The sequence below is a fragment of the Schistocerca piceifrons genome, chromosome 1, assembly GCF_021461385.2.
Source record: "Schistocerca piceifrons isolate TAMUIC-IGC-003096 chromosome 1, iqSchPice1.1, whole genome shotgun sequence".
Classification (NCBI taxonomy): Eukaryota; Metazoa; Arthropoda; class Insecta; order Orthoptera; family Acrididae; genus Schistocerca; species Schistocerca piceifrons.
In genome coordinates, this window is record NC_060138.1 from 1,067,488,510 (window position 1) to 1,067,510,051 (window position 21,542).

Consider the following 21,542-nt stretch of genomic DNA (forward strand, 5'->3'; position numbering starts at 1 on the left):
TGAATAGGAAAATAGGAATGCGGGTAAACTACTACAAACAGCATAGTGAACGCATTATTGTGGCCAAGATAGATACGAAGTCCACACCCACTACAGTAGTACAAGTTTATTTGCCAACTAGCTCTGCAGATGACGAAGAAATTGAAGAAATGTATGATGAAATAAAAGAAATTATTCAGGTAGTGAAGGGAGACGAAAATTTAATAGTCATGGGTGACTGGAATTCGTCAGTAGGAAAAGGGAGAGAAGGAAACATAGTAGGTGAATATGGATTGGGGGGAAGAAATGAAAGAGCAAGCCGCCTTGTAGAATTTTGCACAGAGCATAACTTAATCATAGCTAACACTTGGTTCAAGAATCATAAAAGAAGGTTGTATACATGGAAGAACCCTGGAGATACTAAAAGGTATCAGATAGATTATATAATGGTAAGACAGAGATTTAGGAACAAGGTTTTAAATTGTAGGACATTTGCAGGGGCAGATGTGGACTCTGACCACAATCTATTGGTTACGACCTGTAGATTAAAACTGAAGAAACAGCAAATAGGTGCGAATTTAAGGAGATGGGACCTGGATAAACTGAAAGAACCAGAGGTTGTACAGAGTTTCAGGGAGAGCATAAGGGGACAATTGACAGGAATGGGGGAAAGAAATACAGTAGAAGAAGAATGGGAAGCTTTAAGGGATGAAGTAGCGAAGGCAGCAGAGGATCAAGTAGGTAAAAAGACGAGGGCTAGTAGAAATCCTTGGGTAACAGAAGAAATATTGAATTTAATTGATGAAAGGAGAAAATATAAAAATGCAATAAATGAAGTAGGCAAAAAGGAATACAAACGTCTCAAAAATGAGATCGACTGGAAGTGCAAAATGGCTAAGCAGAAATGGCTAGAGGACAAATGTAAGGATGTAGAGGATTATCTCACTAGGGGTCAGATAGATACTGCCTACAGGAAAATTAAAGAGACCTTTGGAGATAGGAGAACCACTTGTATGAACATCAAGAGCTCAGATGGAAACCCAGTTCTAAGCAAAGAAGGGAAAGCAGAAAGATGGAAGGAGTATATAGAGGGACTATACAAGGACGATGTACTTGAGGACAATGTTATCGAAATGGAAGAGGATGTAGATGAAGATGAAATGGGAGATACGATACTGCGTGAAGAGTTTGACAGAGCACTGAAAGACCTGAGTCGAAACAAGACCCCCGGAGTAGACAACATTCCATTGGAACTACTGACGGCCTTGGGAGAGCCAGTCCTGACAAAACTCTACCATCTGGTGAGCAAGATGTATGAAACAGGCGAAATACCTTCAGACTTCAAGAAGAATATAATAATTCCAATCCCAAAGAAAGCAGGTGTTGACAGATGTGAAAATCACCGAACAATCAGTTTAATAAGCCACAGCTTCAAAATACTAACACGAATTCTTTATAGATGAATGGAAAAACTAGTAGAGGCCGACCTCGGGGAAGGTCAGTTTGGATTCCATAGAAATACTGGAACACGTGAGGAAATACTGACCGTACGACTTATCTTAGAAGAAAGATTAAGGAAAGGCAAACCTACGTTTCTAGCATTTGTAGACTTAGAGAAAGCTTTTGACAATGTTGACTGGAATACTCTCTTTCAAATTCTAAAGGTGGCAGGGGTAAAATACAGGGAGCGAAAGGCTATTTACAATTTGTACAGAAACCAGATGGCAGTTATAAGAGTCGAAGGACATGAAAGGGAAGCAGTGGTTGGGAAGGGAGTAAGACAGGGTTGTAGCCTCTCCCCGATGTTATTCAATCTGTATATTGAGCAAGCAGTAAAGGAAACAAAAGAAAAATTCGGAGTAGGTATTAAAATCCATGAATAAGAAATACAAACTTTGAGGTTCACCGATGACATTGTAATTCTGTCAGAGACAGCAAAGGACTTGGAAGAGCAGTTGAATGGAATGGACAGTGTCTTGAGAGGAGTATATAAGATGAACATCAAAAGCAAAACGAGAATAATGGAATGTAGTCGAATTAAGACGGGTGATGCTGAGGGAATTAGATTAGAAAATGAGACACTTAAAGTAATAAAGGAGTTTTGCTATTTGGGGAGCAAAATTACTGATGATGGTCGAAGTAGAGAGGATATAAAATGTAGACTGGCAATGGCAAGGAAAGCGTTTCTGATGAAGAGAAATTTGTTAACATCGAGCATAGATCTAAGTGTCAGGAAGTCTTTTCTGAAAGTATTTGTATGGAGTGAAGCCATGTATGGAAGTGAAACATGGACGATAAATAGTTTGGACAAGAAGGGAATAGAAGCTTTAGAAATGTGGTGCTACAGAAGAATGCTGAAGATTAGATGGGTAGATCACATAACTAATGAGGAAGTATTGAATAGGATTGGGGAGAAGAGACGTTTGTGGCACAACTTGACCAGAAGAAGGGATCGGTTGGTAGGACATGTTCTGAGTCATCAAGGGATCACCAATTTAGTATTGGAGGGCAGCGTGGAGGGTAAAAATCGTAGAGGGAGACCAAGAGATGAATACACTAAGCAGATTTAGAAGGATGTAGGTTGCAGTAGGTACTGGGAGATGAAGCAGCTTGCACACTATAGAGTAGCATGGAGAGCTGCATCGGCCGGTGTGGCCAAGCGGTTAAAGGCGCTACAGTCTGGAACCGCGTGGCCGCTACGGTCGCAGGTTAGAATCCTGCCTCGGGCATGGATGTGTATGATGTCCTTAGGTTAGTTAGGTTTAATTAGTTCTAAGTTCTAGGGGACTGATGACCTTAGAAGTTAAGTCCTATAGTGCTCAGAGCCATTTGAACCATTTTTGAGAGCTGCAGCAAACCAGTCTCAGGACTGAAGACCACAACAACAACGACAACCATGAGTTCCTCAAACTCTTTTTACTCACTGATATGACTGACTTTTCATTTGCAAAAAATGGTGGAATATTGAAAGTCACCAAAATGTGTAAAATATATGTACCGTTCCTACGAGATGCAAATGATTATACTGTAATAATAATGATGAATACGTTTTGTCATTACAGTGGATAATAACTTCTTCACCAGCACTAAAACTTGCTTAATGGTTTCCTCTTGATGTTGCTATTGCCATTTGTAGATATTATGTTGAGACAAATTTGGGTAAGTGGACTAAAATGTCACATTGTAAGGAGTAAACCTGCAAAAGGAATTGCTCCCACCTCACTCTCGTTGACTCACGCAGTCACACCGGCTCACACATCGGAAGTCAACGGCGAAATGGTGAAAGGTGCTACACATGGGGTTAAAACACCAAGAAAACGATAGCGGAGCTAAAACAACAGCTCAGGGAAATGTGACTGCCCGACCACTTGCAAAAAACATGAGGGAACCAGCCACCCTATTAATACATTACTAACATCTCGCTAATATCTTAGGAAACAAATAGGATGTATCACAAATCAACCACATTCGTTTGAATGTCGCTTAAAATAAAGGGCAGACCTGTCGGCAAATCTGCCGCTGTCTTCTGGTCTGAAAATAAAACTCAGTCTAGTAAAATATGGCCCACAGTGATCGGAACACCACAAGCACCACACATTGGAGGGTTCTCTCGCCAGAGCAAGAATCCATGCGCCATAGACTGTGGGATGCGTGAAAGCGAGAAAGGAAGACCTCATCACGCCTGCATGCCAGGAAGGAGGTATGCCACTGCCGCGTTGTGGATTTTACTAGACGGAGCTTTTTGTCTGCCACTTTTAGCCACTTTTTTTCACAGTGGCGCACGACTCTCTGCTTCACCAGGCAGGTGATACCACATAGGGGGATGGCACACCGAACTAACTAATAATCACGATTCGCCTCCTTGGCTGCTACATCCGCCATTTCTTTCCCCGCCTTTGTAAGTAGAGAAGAGCGTCTGGGAATCAGGGACTACTTTATTGGGTGGATAGATGTGTTGTAGAGACTGAGGAGCACACAGGACATCGGAACACATGAGGAATTTAAGCAGCCACGCCACGTCTCATCTGATCCACCGCCCTCGGTATAATTCGGCAGCGAAGGCAGTGAAGTCTGGAGGCAACCTAATCTTGAGGAAACGGTCAGTAAAAACCAAACAGCAGCCAACGGAGTTCCCTGTTTAGACCCATCTGTGAATACAGCTACATTGTTGTGGTGCTCATTTAAAATGCAGCAAATGTCGCTTAAAAGAGTAAGGAGCGCAGTCTTTCCTGTGTTGCAATAAATCTAAAATCACTCGGTTAACACCCCAGACAAATAATCAAGGGAATAACCCGCTACTGGTTGCTCTTTTGGAACGAAAGTTGCGCAGAAAAGTTTGTGTACCTCCGTCGAACAGCTTGGTCAAGACGGGCACGGACGACTCGCCACTAGACAGAAATTGACGTAGTGCTGGCGTGCGTAGCTGCTATTAGGCAAGCCAAGCGCTCCATTCGTAGCATTTTTGGGGCTCTTGTTAACATTCCATAGGACTGTCTGTCATTACGACCTTGATGTGATCATTCCTATTTCCTTGGTTAGAATCACATTGTTAGTGAGTGGCCTACACAACTTTGGCTTTACTATTTGGTTGTGATTGGTTTGCAATTTTTCTGATATTCTTGCTTACTTACAAAAGCTCTAAGTGAAATGAACTTCCCGAAAGTTTTTACTCGCCGGCCGGAGTCGCCGAGCGGTTCTAGGCGCTACAGTCTGGAACCGCGCGACTGCTACGGTCGCAAGTTGGAATTCTGCCTCGGGCATGGATGTGTGTGATGTCCTTAGGTTAGTTAGGTTTAAGTAGTTCTAAGTTCTAGGGGACTGATGACCTCAGAAGTTCTTTTTTTACTCATCTAGTGACTAGAGGCTATGTCTTGGGAACAATTAGAACTGACCCACGATCAATTGTGTTTTACATCGTCATAACACAGGACCACATACGTCACATTTTGAGCATAATTATTGCATCAAAACTGAGACGAACGTAGTTCCCCAGCAACCGTACTTATAAATGAGATTTGTTCAGTTCTTCTGTTCATCGATATAAAAATTAATTGGAGGGATTAAAGATTTTGTGCACTTCAGTAAACTGTAACGCGAATGCAGAGGGTGCTAAACACCTTCACAGAGAAGAACTTTATGGATGGATGTAGCCGGTCGTGGTGGCCGTGCGGTTCTAGGTACTCCAGTCCGGAGCAGCGCTGTTGCTACGGTCGCAGGTTCGAATCCTGCCTCGGGCATAGGTGTATGTGATGTCCTTAGGTTAGTTAGGTTTAAGTAGTTCTAAGTTCTAGGGGACTGATGACCACAGCAGTTGAGTCCCATAGTGCTCAGAGCCATTTGAACCATTTTTTTGATGGATGTATCCTGCGTTCCCAGGAGCTACTTCGGTTGTTATACTATTGAATAACTTACAGGTAGGACGCAACAGTTGCTGTGATTCCTGAAGTTTCCCAGCGGATAGAATTCCATAATTTGTCGGGTGTGCAACTCTCATTCTCCCTAAATTTCTGCTGTGTATCTTACAGCCGTTTTCAAGGCGGGTCGGTGACTGTCCAAGCGTGTCTGTCACTACCAAGGCCCCACCATCCTTCAAGCGGTCGGCTGTGAACAACGGACAACTTGAAAGACGCCTCGACGGCCTTTGTAGTGGTAAACGTACTCGACTTTCGTTATAACATATATTCTTTTCAGTTATGTCATTAACACAATATCTCATTTGAGTGGATTAGTACAAGGTAAAAATTTCATTTATGACCAAAGGGAGGCCTCTCAATGTTAACCATTTTTTTACCCACTACAAGAAATTTTCCATAATTGTTCGTTCACAAGTAAATATAACTTATTACATTACCATGAGCACATAGTTGTGGCGTTTAGTTGTTTAGTGCTCCAAAGTTTTGAAGTGCAATTATTTGGCATCACTGAATTTTCTCCTGTTGAGAAATTGGAAGAAGCGATTTCTTTTACTTGGTAAAAAAACTTTCTGTAGCCAAGATCTCAGGAATTATTCTTTATTTTTGACAACCGGTTTCGACAGATATTAACAGTCATCTTCTAGTCTTCAAACTTTTTTGTTACAAAACGTGTTCATTGTGTGTTAGAACCTCATACTATGTTGTAACGGTGGATAAGTGTAGCTGACCAATCGTTGTGTAATGTGCTACATCTTATCCATCATTATAGCTACATGGCACAAGGTTCTAGCTCACAATAAACAATTTTTGTAACGAAAAATTTTTGAAGAGCAGAAGTTGACAATAATATCTATCGAAAGTAGATGTCAAAACTACAAAATATTTTATGCCATCTTAGCTACAGGGAGATTTTTATTTAGGATCATATGATTTTTTCTGTATCTGGAAATCTGCTACATTATTGCTGTTTCGTGCCACATGCTCTACGCAGATAAATCATCTGACTGCCAGGTGTCCTTACCCCCACCTGAGCTATTTTATAGTACCACAATATAAAACGTTCTGAGGCACATGTCCACCACTAATGTCAAAAACAGCAGCTACTCTGAAAAAGAATGTAAATCCAGAATCTATCTCTTCTGAAAATGTGAGTGCTATGATTCAAAGTTCCTAATATAAAACATCTAAACATGCGAAAGGTAATGCTGGACCCTTCCCCGAATGTATTCGTACAATTAAATGCTGCACAACTCTTCACCACTTTCCTTCACGAGCTCTGGAACGTGTAGACAGTACTGTTACTACTAATTAATATTGTACGTGTGTACCAATAAATATAGACTGTAATGTCTGGTCTGTGTCCTTGAAAGCCACTCACGAGATACTCTAACCACCACAACGCCATCCGACCGAGAGTTCAGAATATCCCTTACCTGCAAGGTCTCTATTGAATACGCTGAAATGCCACAAAGCATGTAGTACAAAGCTACACTGTGAGGCAAAATGCGCGTACGTCACAGATAACAGAGTCGGAACAGCAGCTCCAGTCATAGATAAAACCTATGCATCAAAGAACGGAGTATAAACAAACACATAGCACCAGAAAATCCACATTGTTTATTAAATATGTACTTAACAAAAACGTTGGAAGCAACTGTTGGAGTGCTAGGCAGCGAGGCACCAGAAAAAAAATTTCTTTCGTAGCACAATTGTAAAATTTACATGAATTTTCGGTATGGAATCCGTCGTCTCGGTTAAGCAGGTTGCCTACCATATATACTTCCACAGCTTCCTCGACCGATGAGATCAAATAAGTTGAGGCTGTGGCCAACATCTTTCGTTAACCGATGGAGTGGTCGGTAGAAATAAGGAGTTCTGCCAACGCAGATTTTTAGGTTGTATAAGACGGGCGCACTGCTGGTGATCGAAGAACCGTTCTTGTTCAAAGCTTGTGGTTTGCCCTTCACACTGAGGTGACAAAAGACATGGGATACTGATATGCACGTGTACAGAAGCATTCTGTAATCAGATGGTTCATGTGAAAAGGTTTCCGAAGTGATTATGAGCACACGACTGGAATTACCGGCCTCTGAATACCGAATGGTACAAGTAGTTGGAGCAAGACACATAGGACATTTTATTTCGGAAATCAATAGGGAATTCATTTTTCTGAGATCCACAGTGTTACGAGTATGGCGAGAATACCACATTTCAGGCATAACCTCTCATCATGGACAACGCAGAGGCCGACGACCTTGACTTAACTACCGAGAATAGCGGCCTTCACGTAGAGGTGTCAGTGCAAACAGACATGCAACACTCAGTGAAGTAACTGCAGAAGTCAATGTGGGACGTACGACGATCATATCAGGTAGGACAGTGCGGAGAAATTTGGCGTTAATGGGCTATGGCAACACATGACCGACGCGAGTGCGTTTCTTAACAGTACGAAGTCGTCTGCAGCTTCTCTCCTGGGCTCGTAGTTGGTTTGGCCCTACACGACTGGTAAAACCATGGCCTGCTGAGATGAGTTCCATTTTCAGTGGTAGGATTCGAATGTGGCGCAGACCCCTCGAAGCTACTTACCCAACTTGGGAACAAGGCAGCTCAAGCTACTGGTGGCTCCATAATCGTACTGGCTGTGTTTACGTGGAACGGACTGGGTCCTCTGGTCCAACTGAACAGGTCATTGACTGGAAGTGGTTATTTTCAACTACTTGGAAACTATATGCAGCCATGTTTGTACTTCATGTTCCCAAACGCAGATGATAATGTTTGGTTTGTGGGGGCTCAGCTGCGCGGTCATTAGCACCCGCACAAAGCCCTAACTTTTGCACAGTTCAGTTCTTACACAGTCCAATCTAGCAACTGTCCCGAATGATGATAACGATGGTGAAATGATGAGAACAACACAAACACCCAGTCCCCGGGCAGAGAAAATCCAAACGCGACCGGGAATCGAACCTGGGACCCCGTGATCCAGAAGCAGCAACGCTAGCCACTAGACTACGAGCTGTGGACAAAACAACGATGGAATTCGCCATGTCACCTACCCGCAAACGGTGTAAAGAACATTCTGGACAATTCGTGCGAATGGTTTGTCCACTCAGATCGCCAGACACGAATCCCAACGAACATCTGTGGGAAATAATCGAGAGGTCAGTTCGTGCATAAAATCCTGCATCGGAAACAGTCTTGTAATTATAGACGACTACAGAGGCAGCCTGTCTCAATATTCCTGTAGGAGACTTCTACCGACATGATGAGTCCGTGCTACGTCGAGCTGCTGCACTACCCCGTGCAAAAGGAGATCCGACACGATATTCAGAAGGATACCATGAGTTTTCTCACCTCAGTGTATATCTTTTGTCTCTATTACAAAGAATACCACAGAGTCCTTCCTTTAGCTACAGCTGATCATGATTCACAGATCACGAAACAGATCATCTCCATCGTTCTGCGGATGATCGCATTCATTTTATGTTCTTCATGATACCGGAAACTTTTGAAGAAACGTTCCGCACATGTGAAACAATGACGGTAGATTTTACTTCTCTTTCCTTTTGTCTTGGTTTCGGTCATCTGGAGTTTTGGGTTGCGAAACTGTCTCAGTCTGAAGTTGTGTATATCTATTTTTTGATTGCGGTCCCCATGGGTTCTACTATATCACGCTGTTATCGCCATGAACAGCATGAGCGTTGTGAACTAAACGTTTAAGTACTCTCATTGGATAATCTTGTCTGGACTCTTGCAAGTATAAATGTGTGTACGGTACACACAATTCCCTAGGAACCCAACCTCCTTCCGTCGAACTAATACATCCAGAAATGTAGACAGCCATTATTTTGTTGCTCCTTGGTTAACCTGATATTTACGTGAATGGAGTTAAGACGCTCCTACAGTCTACTAACTTTTCGTCGCCGTGGTGACAAGCTAAAAATGTACAGAGTGGGAGTAAACTATTTTCAGTACTACAAAAATTTATTTCTACGGAACTACGCAAGATATTACTATGCCGTATGTCGGAAATGGTAACTTACAAAGTTTTGTTGTGGATACTCTTCAACATGTGAGGAATTTCGCGAATGACAGCTTTAAAAAATATTTGGATACACTCCTACATGTGCTGTGACAGCATATTTAGAGGAATTTCATCCAGGAATAGCGTTTCAAGAATATGGTTCACCGCCACCGTGGCAGTTATTTGTTCGTCAATTCTTGGATGAAACCTTTGAGGACTGATGAATCGGTAGAGACGGTCGTCACATTCACCAGACATAACCCTCTTGCCTTTTTTGGGAGGTTACGTTGAGGATAAAGTGTTCAGTTCACTAGATCCTGATGTGGAACTCTTACGAAACAAATATGGATGAAGTTCCTATAAAGATGCTATTAGAGCACATGTAAGAGTGTACCCAAACACTTATCTACCGATAAATGCTACAGGGTAGTGCAACGCGTAAATTGTTTCACGTGGCACACATAGGTGTGAGAGCGTCATTTCTGCCCACGACCGCATATAATTGTTGTGGTGGCGCAACGGAAGCTTCGAAGACGAAAGGGACGTTCGCATCGTTGCTGGCACGTTTCACCAGTCTTCGGATAGCATATAGTGTCTGTGTCGAGTCACCTGTAAGGATAAAGGGGAGGCATTAGTGAGAGAAACCGGCAGCTGGCTTTGAGGCGAGCTTTATTGCGCTGACTAGCGGCGCGGTCAGTGTATGGCTGGGGGCAGCTCGGGCTCGTCGGCGAGCGCGCGGCTGAAGGAGACGGCGCGGCTGCAGCGGCGGCCCAGCGCCGCGGGGCAGGGGGCGCCGCCGGGGCCCACTCCGTCCGCCGCCTCGTCGTCGTCGTAGATGCGCAGGTCCCGCACGTAGTACCACACGCCCGCGTCCAGCACCGTGCCGCACAGCAGGAAGCCTGCAGCACAAGGCGCCAAACACTTCTGCAGTCTACGAGAAACGCCTTCTTAGAAGTTTCACAAACCTCCGAACAAAAAGCAGTTTAAATACCTCAAAAATAAATAAATAAATAAATGTATGTAATGTATATAAGGGCTTTTTCACAGTTTCAAGGGTGAACGACGGAAAAATACACTGACGGAAAATAACGCAACACAAAAAATAAGATTACTGTACGGAACCGAAATTTCGGTAATGTGAATAGGTGACAGAAAACATGTAGGAGCAACATGGTTGTACATATGTGACGATAATAATGCAGGAAAATTCTAGGAGAATCATTTATCCAACAGTGAATGTAAATTGACTAATGATTATAATGATGATCATGATTACTGCTGTTCCATAAAATTGAGGGCGTGCAGCCACATACATTTCACTTCTTGTGATATTTCGGCTGCATACCGTTCAGTCATCTTCAGAGTGAGCTGGGTGACTGACATGCCAGCTTTTTTTTTCTTTACCGGATTTCAGTGACCCATATGGGGAGGGCTGGCAGCAGCATAGGCTCTGCTCTGCAGCCGAGAGAGAGTACATAACAGGGAGACATTTAAAACAACATAAAAAAGGAAATAAGGCCAAACAGACATATAAAAAACGAAAATATAATGGAAAGTAGCATAAAAGGGGGTGACTGTAAAAATGTTGATAAAAATCTAAAATCTGTACACAAAAAACCACACACTGTGACGATTAAAAGAAACACAAGGCCAAGTACGGCCAGAGCATAAAAGTTGTGATGGGTGGCGTAGCACCTAACAACCATGGACTGAAACATTATGAGTGGCCGTGCGGTTAAAGGCGCTGCAGTCTGGAACCGCAAGACCGCTACGGTCGCAGGTTCAAATCCTGCCTCGGGGATGGATGTTTGTGATGTCCTTAGGTTAGTTAGGTTTAACTAGTTCTAAGTTCTAGGGGACTAATGACCTCAGCAGTTGAGTCCCATAGTATTCAGAGCCATTTTTTTGAAACATTATGTACAAGCCCAGCACACAATTAAAATCACAGCTCTTGACGTCACTAGAGAACAGCACCAAGCACGACACTGACATAGCACACTGACGATGATGAACAAACTGAGAGGATCTCCCAGGGGTACAGAGACAAGGGTGAAGGGAAGAAAGGGGGATAGGCGGTGCTAGATGGGGAAAGAGGGGGGATGGGAGGGGGGCTTGCCGAAGTGGGGCGGGAAGGGAATAATGGGAGAGGGAAACAGTTGAGGAGAGGGTGCACAGACTCAGGGGGGAGGAAGGAGCAAAAACCGCTCTGGGGGAAGGAGGGGAGACGAAAAAGGGGGGCCCTGGGGAGGGGGAGAACAAGGCCAGGCTACAGTTGGTAGGAAGGGTAGATGTCACGGCGAGGCTCATCATACAGGGGGGCGAGGTTCTGGAAATTGCTCTGATGAAGGAGATGGAGGGTGTGGAGGTGAAGAGAGAGAGAGGGATACAGCAATTGAGCGGCAGCAGTGGGTGGGGATGGGGAAGAATGAGGACACCAGCGGGTGGTGGTGGGGGATCAAGCCTGCGGACAGTGTAAAGAAAAATGGGAAAATGGAAAACATCCATCTTTTTCCATTTTCATCGTGAACTGAATTTGTCTGCCGGCCGGGGTGGCCGAGCGATTCTAGGCGCTACAGTCTGGAACCGCGCGACCGCTACAGTCGCAGGTTCGAATCCTGCCTCAGGCATGGATGTGTGTGGTGTTATTAGATTAGTTAGGTTTAAGTAGTTCTAAGTTCTAGGGGACTGATGACCTCAGAATTTAAGTCACATAGTGCTCAGAGCCATTTTTTTTTTAATTTGTCCACGGATGGAATTCAGATGATTTAAAAATTCTTTTAATTTATCTTCACCATGGGGCCAAACTACAAACGTGTCATCAATATACCTCCAAAATACTGTGGGCTTGAAGATAGCAAATTCCAGCGCCTTTTCCTCAAAGTTCTCCATAAAGAAGTTGGCCACCAAGGGTGACAAAGGATTACCTATGGCGACAGCGTCAGTCTGTTTATAAAACTGGTTAGTGAATATACAAGTATGTCGAGATCAAGACGTGTTTAAACGAATCTGAAATCTCTTTATTAAAGGTTTTGCCAATGTGAAATAATGATTCTGGCTTTACCTTTATCAGCTGGAAGAACCATCGTCGCGATATCCTGGCGAAGCTTAGATAGTGCGGCCATCTCTGCCACAGAAATGTTACTCCTTTGCGGGCGAGACTTCATAAGAGCTCGACAAGTTTCACATCTTACTTCTTTTGTTGAATCAGTGGAAAACGCTCGAACTGTTTCTTCAACGCCACTGATGAACGCAGGTACTAGCAAAACCTTTGGCGTTGGTGCAAAGTTCAGTCCTTTACTTAAAACCATCACCGTAGCGTCGTCAAAATATTTATTCATCATATTAATGCGGAGCATCAAATAAATAATTTCTTGCTGCGAAGAGGTCTCAAGGCGGCTAAACTTTGCCGTCTCTCTCGATGTGACCACCTCAGGAATCCAGTCTGACTTGGGCCACGTCACACCATCTATACAGTTCCACGAATTGTAGGGTAACTCCGCAGATATCTTCACATACAGGCGGTAAAGCTGTTCAGAAACCAGGTCCAATTTTCGATGGGTAAAGCGGATCCTCTCCTTAAGAACAACAACACTAGCTTTCCTTAAAATCTTATTCATGGAAGTCGATTTTATAAAATTTATTAACCTGGCAACTTCGGAACTATGCCACGGTCACGGTAACTTAATAAAAAACTTAAATAGCTCAGAGATCTAGCCCTCAAATGTCGTAACTTATCCAATCTCCTCCGCAAAGAGGTACTTGATGTGCATCTTCATATTTTCGCGGCGCAATGATTGTTCCATAAAATTTCGAGTGTGCAGCCGCATAAATTTGACTTCTTCTTCTGATATTTCGACTGTATACCGTCCAGCCATCTTCAGAGTGAGCCGGGTGACTGACGCTTCAGCACTCGGCCCGTTCTTTTAAACCAACGGATCGCGCCACTGCGCATGCGGCCACATACACAAGGCGCCACGAAGACGTCACAACGGTACAGCTCGCAATACATACATAGTACCGTGTGGAAAGACCGTGCAGCCATGGATCTAATTTTATGCGTGTGTTGTACCTCTTAGCCACCGATCAACGTCTCTGGTGTTAGAAATAAGCTTTGCGCTTCGTGCATAACAATGTAGGTAGACACTCTTTGTCAAACGCTTTCATCGACTTAACTAAAATTACTTATAAAATACACCGATACAGGTGAAATAAATATCAAATTCGGTATAATCGTATCATATTTGCTAGCTCCGGGACAAAAAGGCATCCAAAAATTACACTTGAAACACTTGAAAAAGTTCGGAACCAGTATCGTCACGGTTCGGAAACAAATGGGGTGATGTTCACCCTGTATTAAAGGATTCGTGAATGGGTCTGCACGAGGAGAAATGTCAATATGTGCGAATAGAGATGACCTCTCCAATCAGCATGCCTGAATATGACCCTTGTGTTATCTCACCCAACGATGCTATACTATACTTTACTTTACCTCTTGCAAGGTGTGGCGCCCTTAGCAGTGCCTGTGACGTGTGCTAAATACCGAACTACAGCCTCTGCTTCGGGATATCGTTTTCTGAAAACAGCATACTTCATTTTCTATTGGCAGTTAATGGCTATTCCCATGTTCAGGAGAAGAGGTCGCATAATACTCGACACACAAAAATTCTCAGATGGAATGCAAGGGAATCTATCGACCTCTTGAGGACAGTGCACTGTTTGAGAAGAGTACGGAAAGAACCCAAGCATTCATCGTCAAACACAACAAGCCAGTAATCTTCTGAAGTGATAAAAGGAAATTAAGAGGAGCGTTAAAGCTTCTCTGGGGAATTAGAATGCTATGCTTTAATTACACTGCTCAGGAGAACAGTACGTGGCTGTACTATACTCTGTGTTGGCTAAGTTCGTTTGTTTAATGTCTGTGATCTTTTTGAAGGTGCTGGCGTGGGTTACGCGTGGACTTAGAATTTGACTATATCGAGTACTTACGACAGTGGACAGGAACAATGCAGGGAGTCGCATGTTGCGTGATCTGACTTCCATGTGTCAAGTATGAGGGTGCGAGGAACCCATATGCCACAGGTTCTGCAACCTGTGTCGTTTAAAGGAGTAATTTAATGCCTAAGAGCTAAGGGGCGTAAGTGGTAGGAAAACTAAGGAAAGTAATAGGCTCACAAGCAGATACTGCATTACGTTTTTGGGCTAAAGTCGGCCTGCAGCCAGTGCAGTATGAAACATCGTAAACAGCAGGACAGCGGGAACCACCATTTTGTGGATTACGACCTAGTGACGTGGCTTAACCCACAATGAAAGAAGAAATGTGAAAATGATAGATCAGTGCAAGTATGCGTCCACAATATTAAGGTAAAATATGATTTAAGTAAACGTAACAGTCATAAAAACTGTTTTCATTTCAGAAAGCAAATCATTGTAATTATAAGATGAATAATAAGATATACTACGACCAATATTAGGCACGTCGCATTGTGATTTATGACAACACGACCATTTATCACACACCCAGACGTAAGCTACCATCAATTAAGCTTTGTTATTCCATTCGTCGAGACGTAACTTGCCATCAATTAATCTCTGCCATTCCAGTCGTCCAGACACACCTACCATCGATTAAGCACTGCCATTCCAACCGTCCAAATCCTATTTTAAAATTTTCTAATCAGCTCAACTGAGCATGAGGCTGAGTGTAACACAAACAGATATTTTCTCTGTTACAAGGAATAGAGAAAAGTGGAAGTTAACGAGGGACGACAATCATTATTAATATCAAAGTGTAATGAGCATACACCGACGGAAAAAATCACAACACCAAAAGATGTGCAACATAAACGAAAGTCTGTAGGCGTCTTTCTACCACTGAAAGATGATATCTGTTCAAATTTCGTGCGGTCCCATCAGTGGGGTTAGTAGCACGATATGCGGATGCAAATCAGATTTGCTTTAAATGCATGCAGTAACGGCGTTGAGCGTTAGTCCTCTTTGAGTTTTGGCGTGGTGAGTGGATGTTCGTCAAGAATGCCTTTGAGGCAACGAAGATGCTGTTATCAACACCTCACTGAGTCTGAACGAGGTCGTGTAATACGGCTACGAGAAACTGGATGTTCCTTCTGCGACACTGCGGAAAGACTTGGCAGGCATGTAGCCACTATACACGACTGCTGCCAGCGGTGGTCACGAGAACGTACAGCCGCAAGAAGACCGGTCTCCGTACGGCCACATGACACTAATGGGAGGGAAGACCATCGTGTTCGCTGTAAGCCGCTGTCGCATCGTACTGCATTTGCGGCAGCAATCTGAGCAGCGATTGACACCACAGTGACACAACGGACTATTACAAATTAGTTACTATAGGGACGTCTCCTAGCCGGGAGCCCTGTAGCATATATTCTACTAACCCCAAACCACTGTCGTTTGCGACTTCAGTGGCGTCAAGCGAGAACTCGCTGGAGGGCAGGGTGGAGGTGTGTTGTGCTTTTTGATGAAAGCTGGTTCTGCCTCGATGCCAATTATGGCTGGTGTTTGTTAAGAGGAGGCCAGTTCAGGGCTTGCGACCAACCCTACTGCGTGCGTCAGATTGGACCTACACCTGGAGTTGTGGTCTGAGATGCGATTTCGTGTGACAGCAGGAACATTGTCGTGATTATCCCACGCACCCTGACTGCGTATTTGTACGTCAGTCTGGTGATTCGACCTGTTGTGCTCCCAATCATGAACAGCTTTCCAGGGGGTGTTTTATAACAGGATAAAGCTCCCCACATACCGCTGTTGTAATCCAACATACTTTACAGTGTGTCGACATGTTGCCTTGGCCTGCTTGATCAACAGATCTGTACCAATCGAGCACGTGTGGGACTTGATTGCCGGCCGGAGTGGCCGAGCGGTTCTAGGTGCTACAGTCTGAAACTGCGCGACCGATGCGGTCGCAGGTTCGAATCCTGCCTCGGGCATGGATGTGTGTGATGTCCTTAGGTTAGTTAGGTTTAAGTAGTTCTAAGTCTAGGGGACTGATGACCTCAGATGTTAAGTTCCATAGTGCTTAGAGCCATTTGAACCATTTTTTGTGACTTCATTGGACGACAACTCTAGCTTCTTTCACAACCAGCATTAACCGTCCAGTATTGACCGAGAAAGTGCAACGGGCATAGAACTCCATCCCACAAACTGACATCCGGCACCTGTACAACACAATGCATGCACTTTGCGTGGTTACACTCAACATTTTGACGGTTACACCGGTTATTAATGTACCAGCATTTCACATTTGCGAATGTTACCTAGCGCTTGCACTGATCTGGGCTCTTGCTTTGTGAGTCAGTTAAATACGGGGGTTGGAACTTTAATAGTGACAATTATTTGTTTACAGCTAGTACAAAATAGATACGTGTTTCAAAGTTTTACTGACCTTCAGTGTAGTCACCAGCATTGTGTATAACCCGTTGTCAGCGATGTGGAAATCGTAGCATACTCTTAGCAGTGCCAGTTGTGTTGACAGTTCGAGCGGCGCTGTCTATTGCCCGACGAATTCGTGGCAGCTCTGAAGCGAATGACGTGAAGTGTTTCCTTCAATTTAGAAACCGAGTTGAACCCACGAGGTTTTAAGTCAGGGGAGTGCAATAGGTGGTATAGCACTTAGCAGCCTCATCAATCAAACAAATCAGAAACAGCTTGCACTGTACGTGCTTGAGCATTGTTCTGAAAAATGATGGTCAGGTCCTGCAGAAAGTGTCATCACTTCCGTGTCTAAGCTGGTCGTAGTTAGTGTTCCAAAAATGAACAGAATAGAGATAGAAGTGTTGACACTTTCTGCAGGACCTGAGCATCATTTTGCAGAAGAATGCTCAAGCACTTACAGTGCAAGCTACTACTGATTTGTTTGATTGATTGGGCTGCGAAGTTCTATACCACCTACTGCACTCCCCTGACTTAAGCCCTAGTGAGTTTAACTCGATTTCTAAACTGAAGGAAACACTTCACGGCATGCGCTTCAGAAGTGCTAAAAATTCGTCGGGCAACAGACCGCACTGCTCGAACTGTCAACACAACTGGCACTACTAAGAGTAGCCTAAGATTTCCACATCGCTGGAAACGGGTTATACACAATGCTGGTGACTACTTTGAAACACGTATCTATTTTGTACGAGCTGTAAACAAATAGTTGCCACTATTAAAGTTCCAACCCTCGTACATTACCTAGACAAACCTATTCCCCAAATTTCATTATTCTACGTTAATTATCTTTTGGGATTTCGATTTTTTTCCGTCGGTGTATTTTGAGGAAACTGTAAGATTTATTTAGTCTCTCGCGCATAAATTAATTAGTCCCGTATATTTGAATGGTGGTCCGATGGCGTCAGATAAAGAAACGGCAAACAGCCTGCGGACAGCGCTCCCACCACGAACAGCAAGCTTCACAGTGGCGCTACCAGAGACTTGTCTCGTGGGCATTCTTATTAGCCATGTGTGAGGTAAGGAAAGGGCCGTCGTGGTTCACCAGTGTGTGCAGCTCCTAGGCTTCATCACTTCCGCTGTGGTTAGACATAGTGACCCAGGCATTTAGGATCAGAGTTAAACAAGAGTATAGGATCCCAAAATGGAAAAGAGGGAAAAGTCGATAATGTAAATTTCTGGCGTATTATATATCGAATGGACAATAAGTGTGCGGCTCGCGTTTATGAAGCGCTAATGTTCCGTGACGAACAACTGCCTGCCGCACTGACGTTGGGGCCGCTACGTTAATCAGTACGTCGTGAGTCCATGGTGGAGTTTACCAGTATTTGGAGTTCAGGTCCGGTTGTCGCGGATGGAGCACTACTCTTAATAGAAACTTTTTATCATGATGCTTATGCTGACTACTTATTCAGGCGTATAAAGTTAATGGAATTTTAGAGTTGGAAGTTTGGTAAATGATATTTTCCAAAGAATTATTAAGAGGTTCTCTGAAAATGAACCTCCATAAATTATGGAAAAACACACTAAATTCCATTCTGGACAACAAATAGAGTCATACCAACAATTGATGTTGCACACGAGCAGGAAACAGTAGATATGGTGGAATGGTCCAAACTTTTGAGTGTTCATATTGATAAAAGCTGTAACTGGAAGAAAGACATCACTGTACCTCTCAAACAGTTAAGTTCAGCTACGTTTATTCTTTGTGTAATTGCTAGTCTTGGAAACAAACGTATAAACCTACTGACGTATTTTACATATCTCTACTCAGTAGTGTCTCATGGAATAATTTTATAGGGTAACTAATCACTTAGAAAGAAAGTATTAATTGTAGAAAAGTGAACAGTAAGAATAATACGTGGTGTTCCGCCACGGACGTCATGCAGGTGCCTCTTCAACGAGCTAACATTTTAACTGCGCTGTCACAATACACAAATGCGCTAATGACATCTGTCATAAATAATTCATCAAAATTTGAGAATAAAAGTGATGTCAATACCTACAACACTAAAGGGAAAAATAACCTTTATTACCCACTGTTGAAGCTGTCAGTGGCTCATAAAGGAGTTCAGTATGCAGAAACAAAAGTTTTTGATCATTTGAGAACAAAATGATGTCAATACCTACAACACTAAAGGGAAAAATAACCTTTATTACCCACTGTTGAAGCTGTCAGTGGCTCATAAAGGAGTTCAGTATGCAGAAACAAAAGTTTTTGATCATTTGACTAATAATATAAAATGTCTCACAGGTATTTGGATGAACAGGACCAAAATTATCCTGTAAATTGACTCGTTCCACATAATTTCGATAAAAGAGTCGTTCAAATGATGAATAGAACGTGTGACTGACTAACTGACTTTGCTGAGGGCTAGGGCGAGGGCAGGCTGCTGGTCCCGCTTCGATGGTGCGGCGACCACAAAGGAGCAAGTCGCCAGTGATAGGAAATCTGTGGTTTTCCCCATATATGAATGGGGTGAGGTGACCACTGGCTTGAATACCAGTACCTGGAGGAAGGTAACGCCACTAAAGATGGTGGTTGTGGCAACTGGGAGACTGGTACCATTGACACAGATAGATGTAGATTGATAAATACTTTAAAATTAAACAATAATTCACAGTTTCAGCGTATAACAAAACCAATCACATCAGAGCAATCACGGCCCTTAGGTGCTTGTAAATTGAAGTTAGATCGTGGCATTAAAATCGTTATAAATTCATAATAGTTGAACTCTTTGTGCGACAAGGATTAAAAAATATTAAATGATAGCAAATGATGCTAGCCATCATCACTAAAGGCTACACATCTATTATAGTTTATTTATTGTTTTATACCTCTTTAATTATGTTAATGTGCCAGGTATCGTATTCTCCACATATACTCAGAATATGAATGCAGCATGACATACCTTACACTTCACCCTTGGTAAACAACTGTCATACGCAAAAGCTTGAATTGACTGAAAATAACAGTCAACCAGTTGCAAAATACAGGATTATTAAACCTCGACCATAGCTTTGATAGTTTTAAAACTGTTGTATTCAGAACGTATTGTACCTATTAACAAATACTACGACATTGTGTGCTGAACAGAGATGGTATCAGTACAATAAGAAAAATTACAATAAGCAAAATTACAGGAAATGATTACAAATAATTTAGATGAAACACCCTCACGTAGAACCACGTATCATCTAAATCCGACGTGGGAGTTGCTGGGTCTGTCTAGTATATATGCGTGTCGTCCATTGAATCACTATTTAAATTATATGATTTAAAAGTACGAGTAATAGCTCTCTAATGAAGGGCTTTGTCTTAAAACTATTTAAAATACCATATATTAGACAATGGATCCAACAACATGTAATGTGCCACATGAAAGATTTGTGTACATATGACATTTAAAAATAAAACGTTGCATTGGATCTTACGGTGCGTAAATTTGCCATCTACAGAACTAGTGAGATGCGTTGGCTGGCTGAAGCCTGAAGGCACTAGCCTTAGGTCGCCTCTGGTAGGTGGCGCTTTGCGTGTTCTATATGGGCATAGCTGCAAAGAGCTGCGTGTATGACTTCACTAGCGATGTCATTAGATCTCTACAAGGCATGTTTATACTATGTTAATCCGATGCCACGTTCTATATTTAAATCTCATATGTACACAATTGTTTCAAGTGACACACTATACGTTGTTGGATTCTTTGTCAAACGTGCAGTATTTTAAGATGTTTTAAGGCAAAGCCCTACAGTAGCGAGCTACTACTTTTAAATCATGTATTTTATACGCTGATTAAGTGGATGACACGTATGTATGGCAGACAGAGTCAACTACTCTCGAATGGGATACAGATAATATGTGACTCTACGTGATTAAGCTTCACTAAAATTATTTGTAAACATTTCATGTAATTTTGTTTATTGCAATATTCCGCACACAATGTCGTAATATTTGTTAATAGGTACAATAGCTTCTGAAGATAATAGTTTTAAAACTGTCCAAACCATGGCCAAGATTTATTACACATTTTCTAGTTTATTTAATTAAACATTAAGTTTGGCCTATATTAAAGGGTCCTGTAATTTAAATGCAATATTTGATACCACCATTGAATAGAGCGCTAAGAGACACTTCCTTTTTTATCATATTTTAACAACAATTTCTTGGTAATTTATCGCAAGCACATGTGCACTATTTTCATGTTTTATTTAGTTACGCATAAACTATTAGACATAGATAATATGTATGGTCTGAGGGGGACCAGGAACATTTTCATTTCACATATATGTTGTACTTACAGCTTGTATATATTTTGCATGATGGTCCAGTCTCTACTTTTTGCGTTCGTTGTGAATTTTGGCGGGGAATCTGAGGGCTTGTAAAGGCGAGCGAGCAATACCTCATGGTCATTCTGGGTCGAGAAGTAATTCTGTGTCGGATGGTCACGAATAGCAGGCAGGTCTTGGAGCAAACTTTCATGTTGTGGGGCTCATAGCACGGTTTTAGAACTTGCGAAGTGAGTGGTTTTGGGCGGCATGTTAACAATTAAAAGCATCTTGAGTCAAATGGGACAGAAAACCGGTGAGCCTGCTGGAATTTTAATATTTCACGGAAGTTATGCGATGTGCAGAGTTGAATTATGATTATTTTCAGCAGAAAATCTGTA

General features: G+C 42.7%; 1 protein-coding gene across 1 annotated transcript in view; it reads right to left on the reverse strand.

Annotated features, from left to right (window-relative positions):
• Nucleotides 1-9,958: 9,958 nt before the first annotated feature.
• Nucleotides 9,959-21,542, reverse strand: part of LOC124777677 (solute carrier organic anion transporter family member 74D-like) — a 218,328-nt gene continuing 206,744 nt past the window's right edge. Inside the window, exon 15 of the mRNA XM_047253157.1 lies at nucleotides 9,959-10,313. Within this exon, the coding sequence (XP_047109113.1) occupies nucleotides 10,108-10,313 (206 nt within the window). The 3' untranslated portion in view covers nucleotides 9,959-10,107. The remainder of the gene's footprint in view (nucleotides 10,314-21,542) is intronic.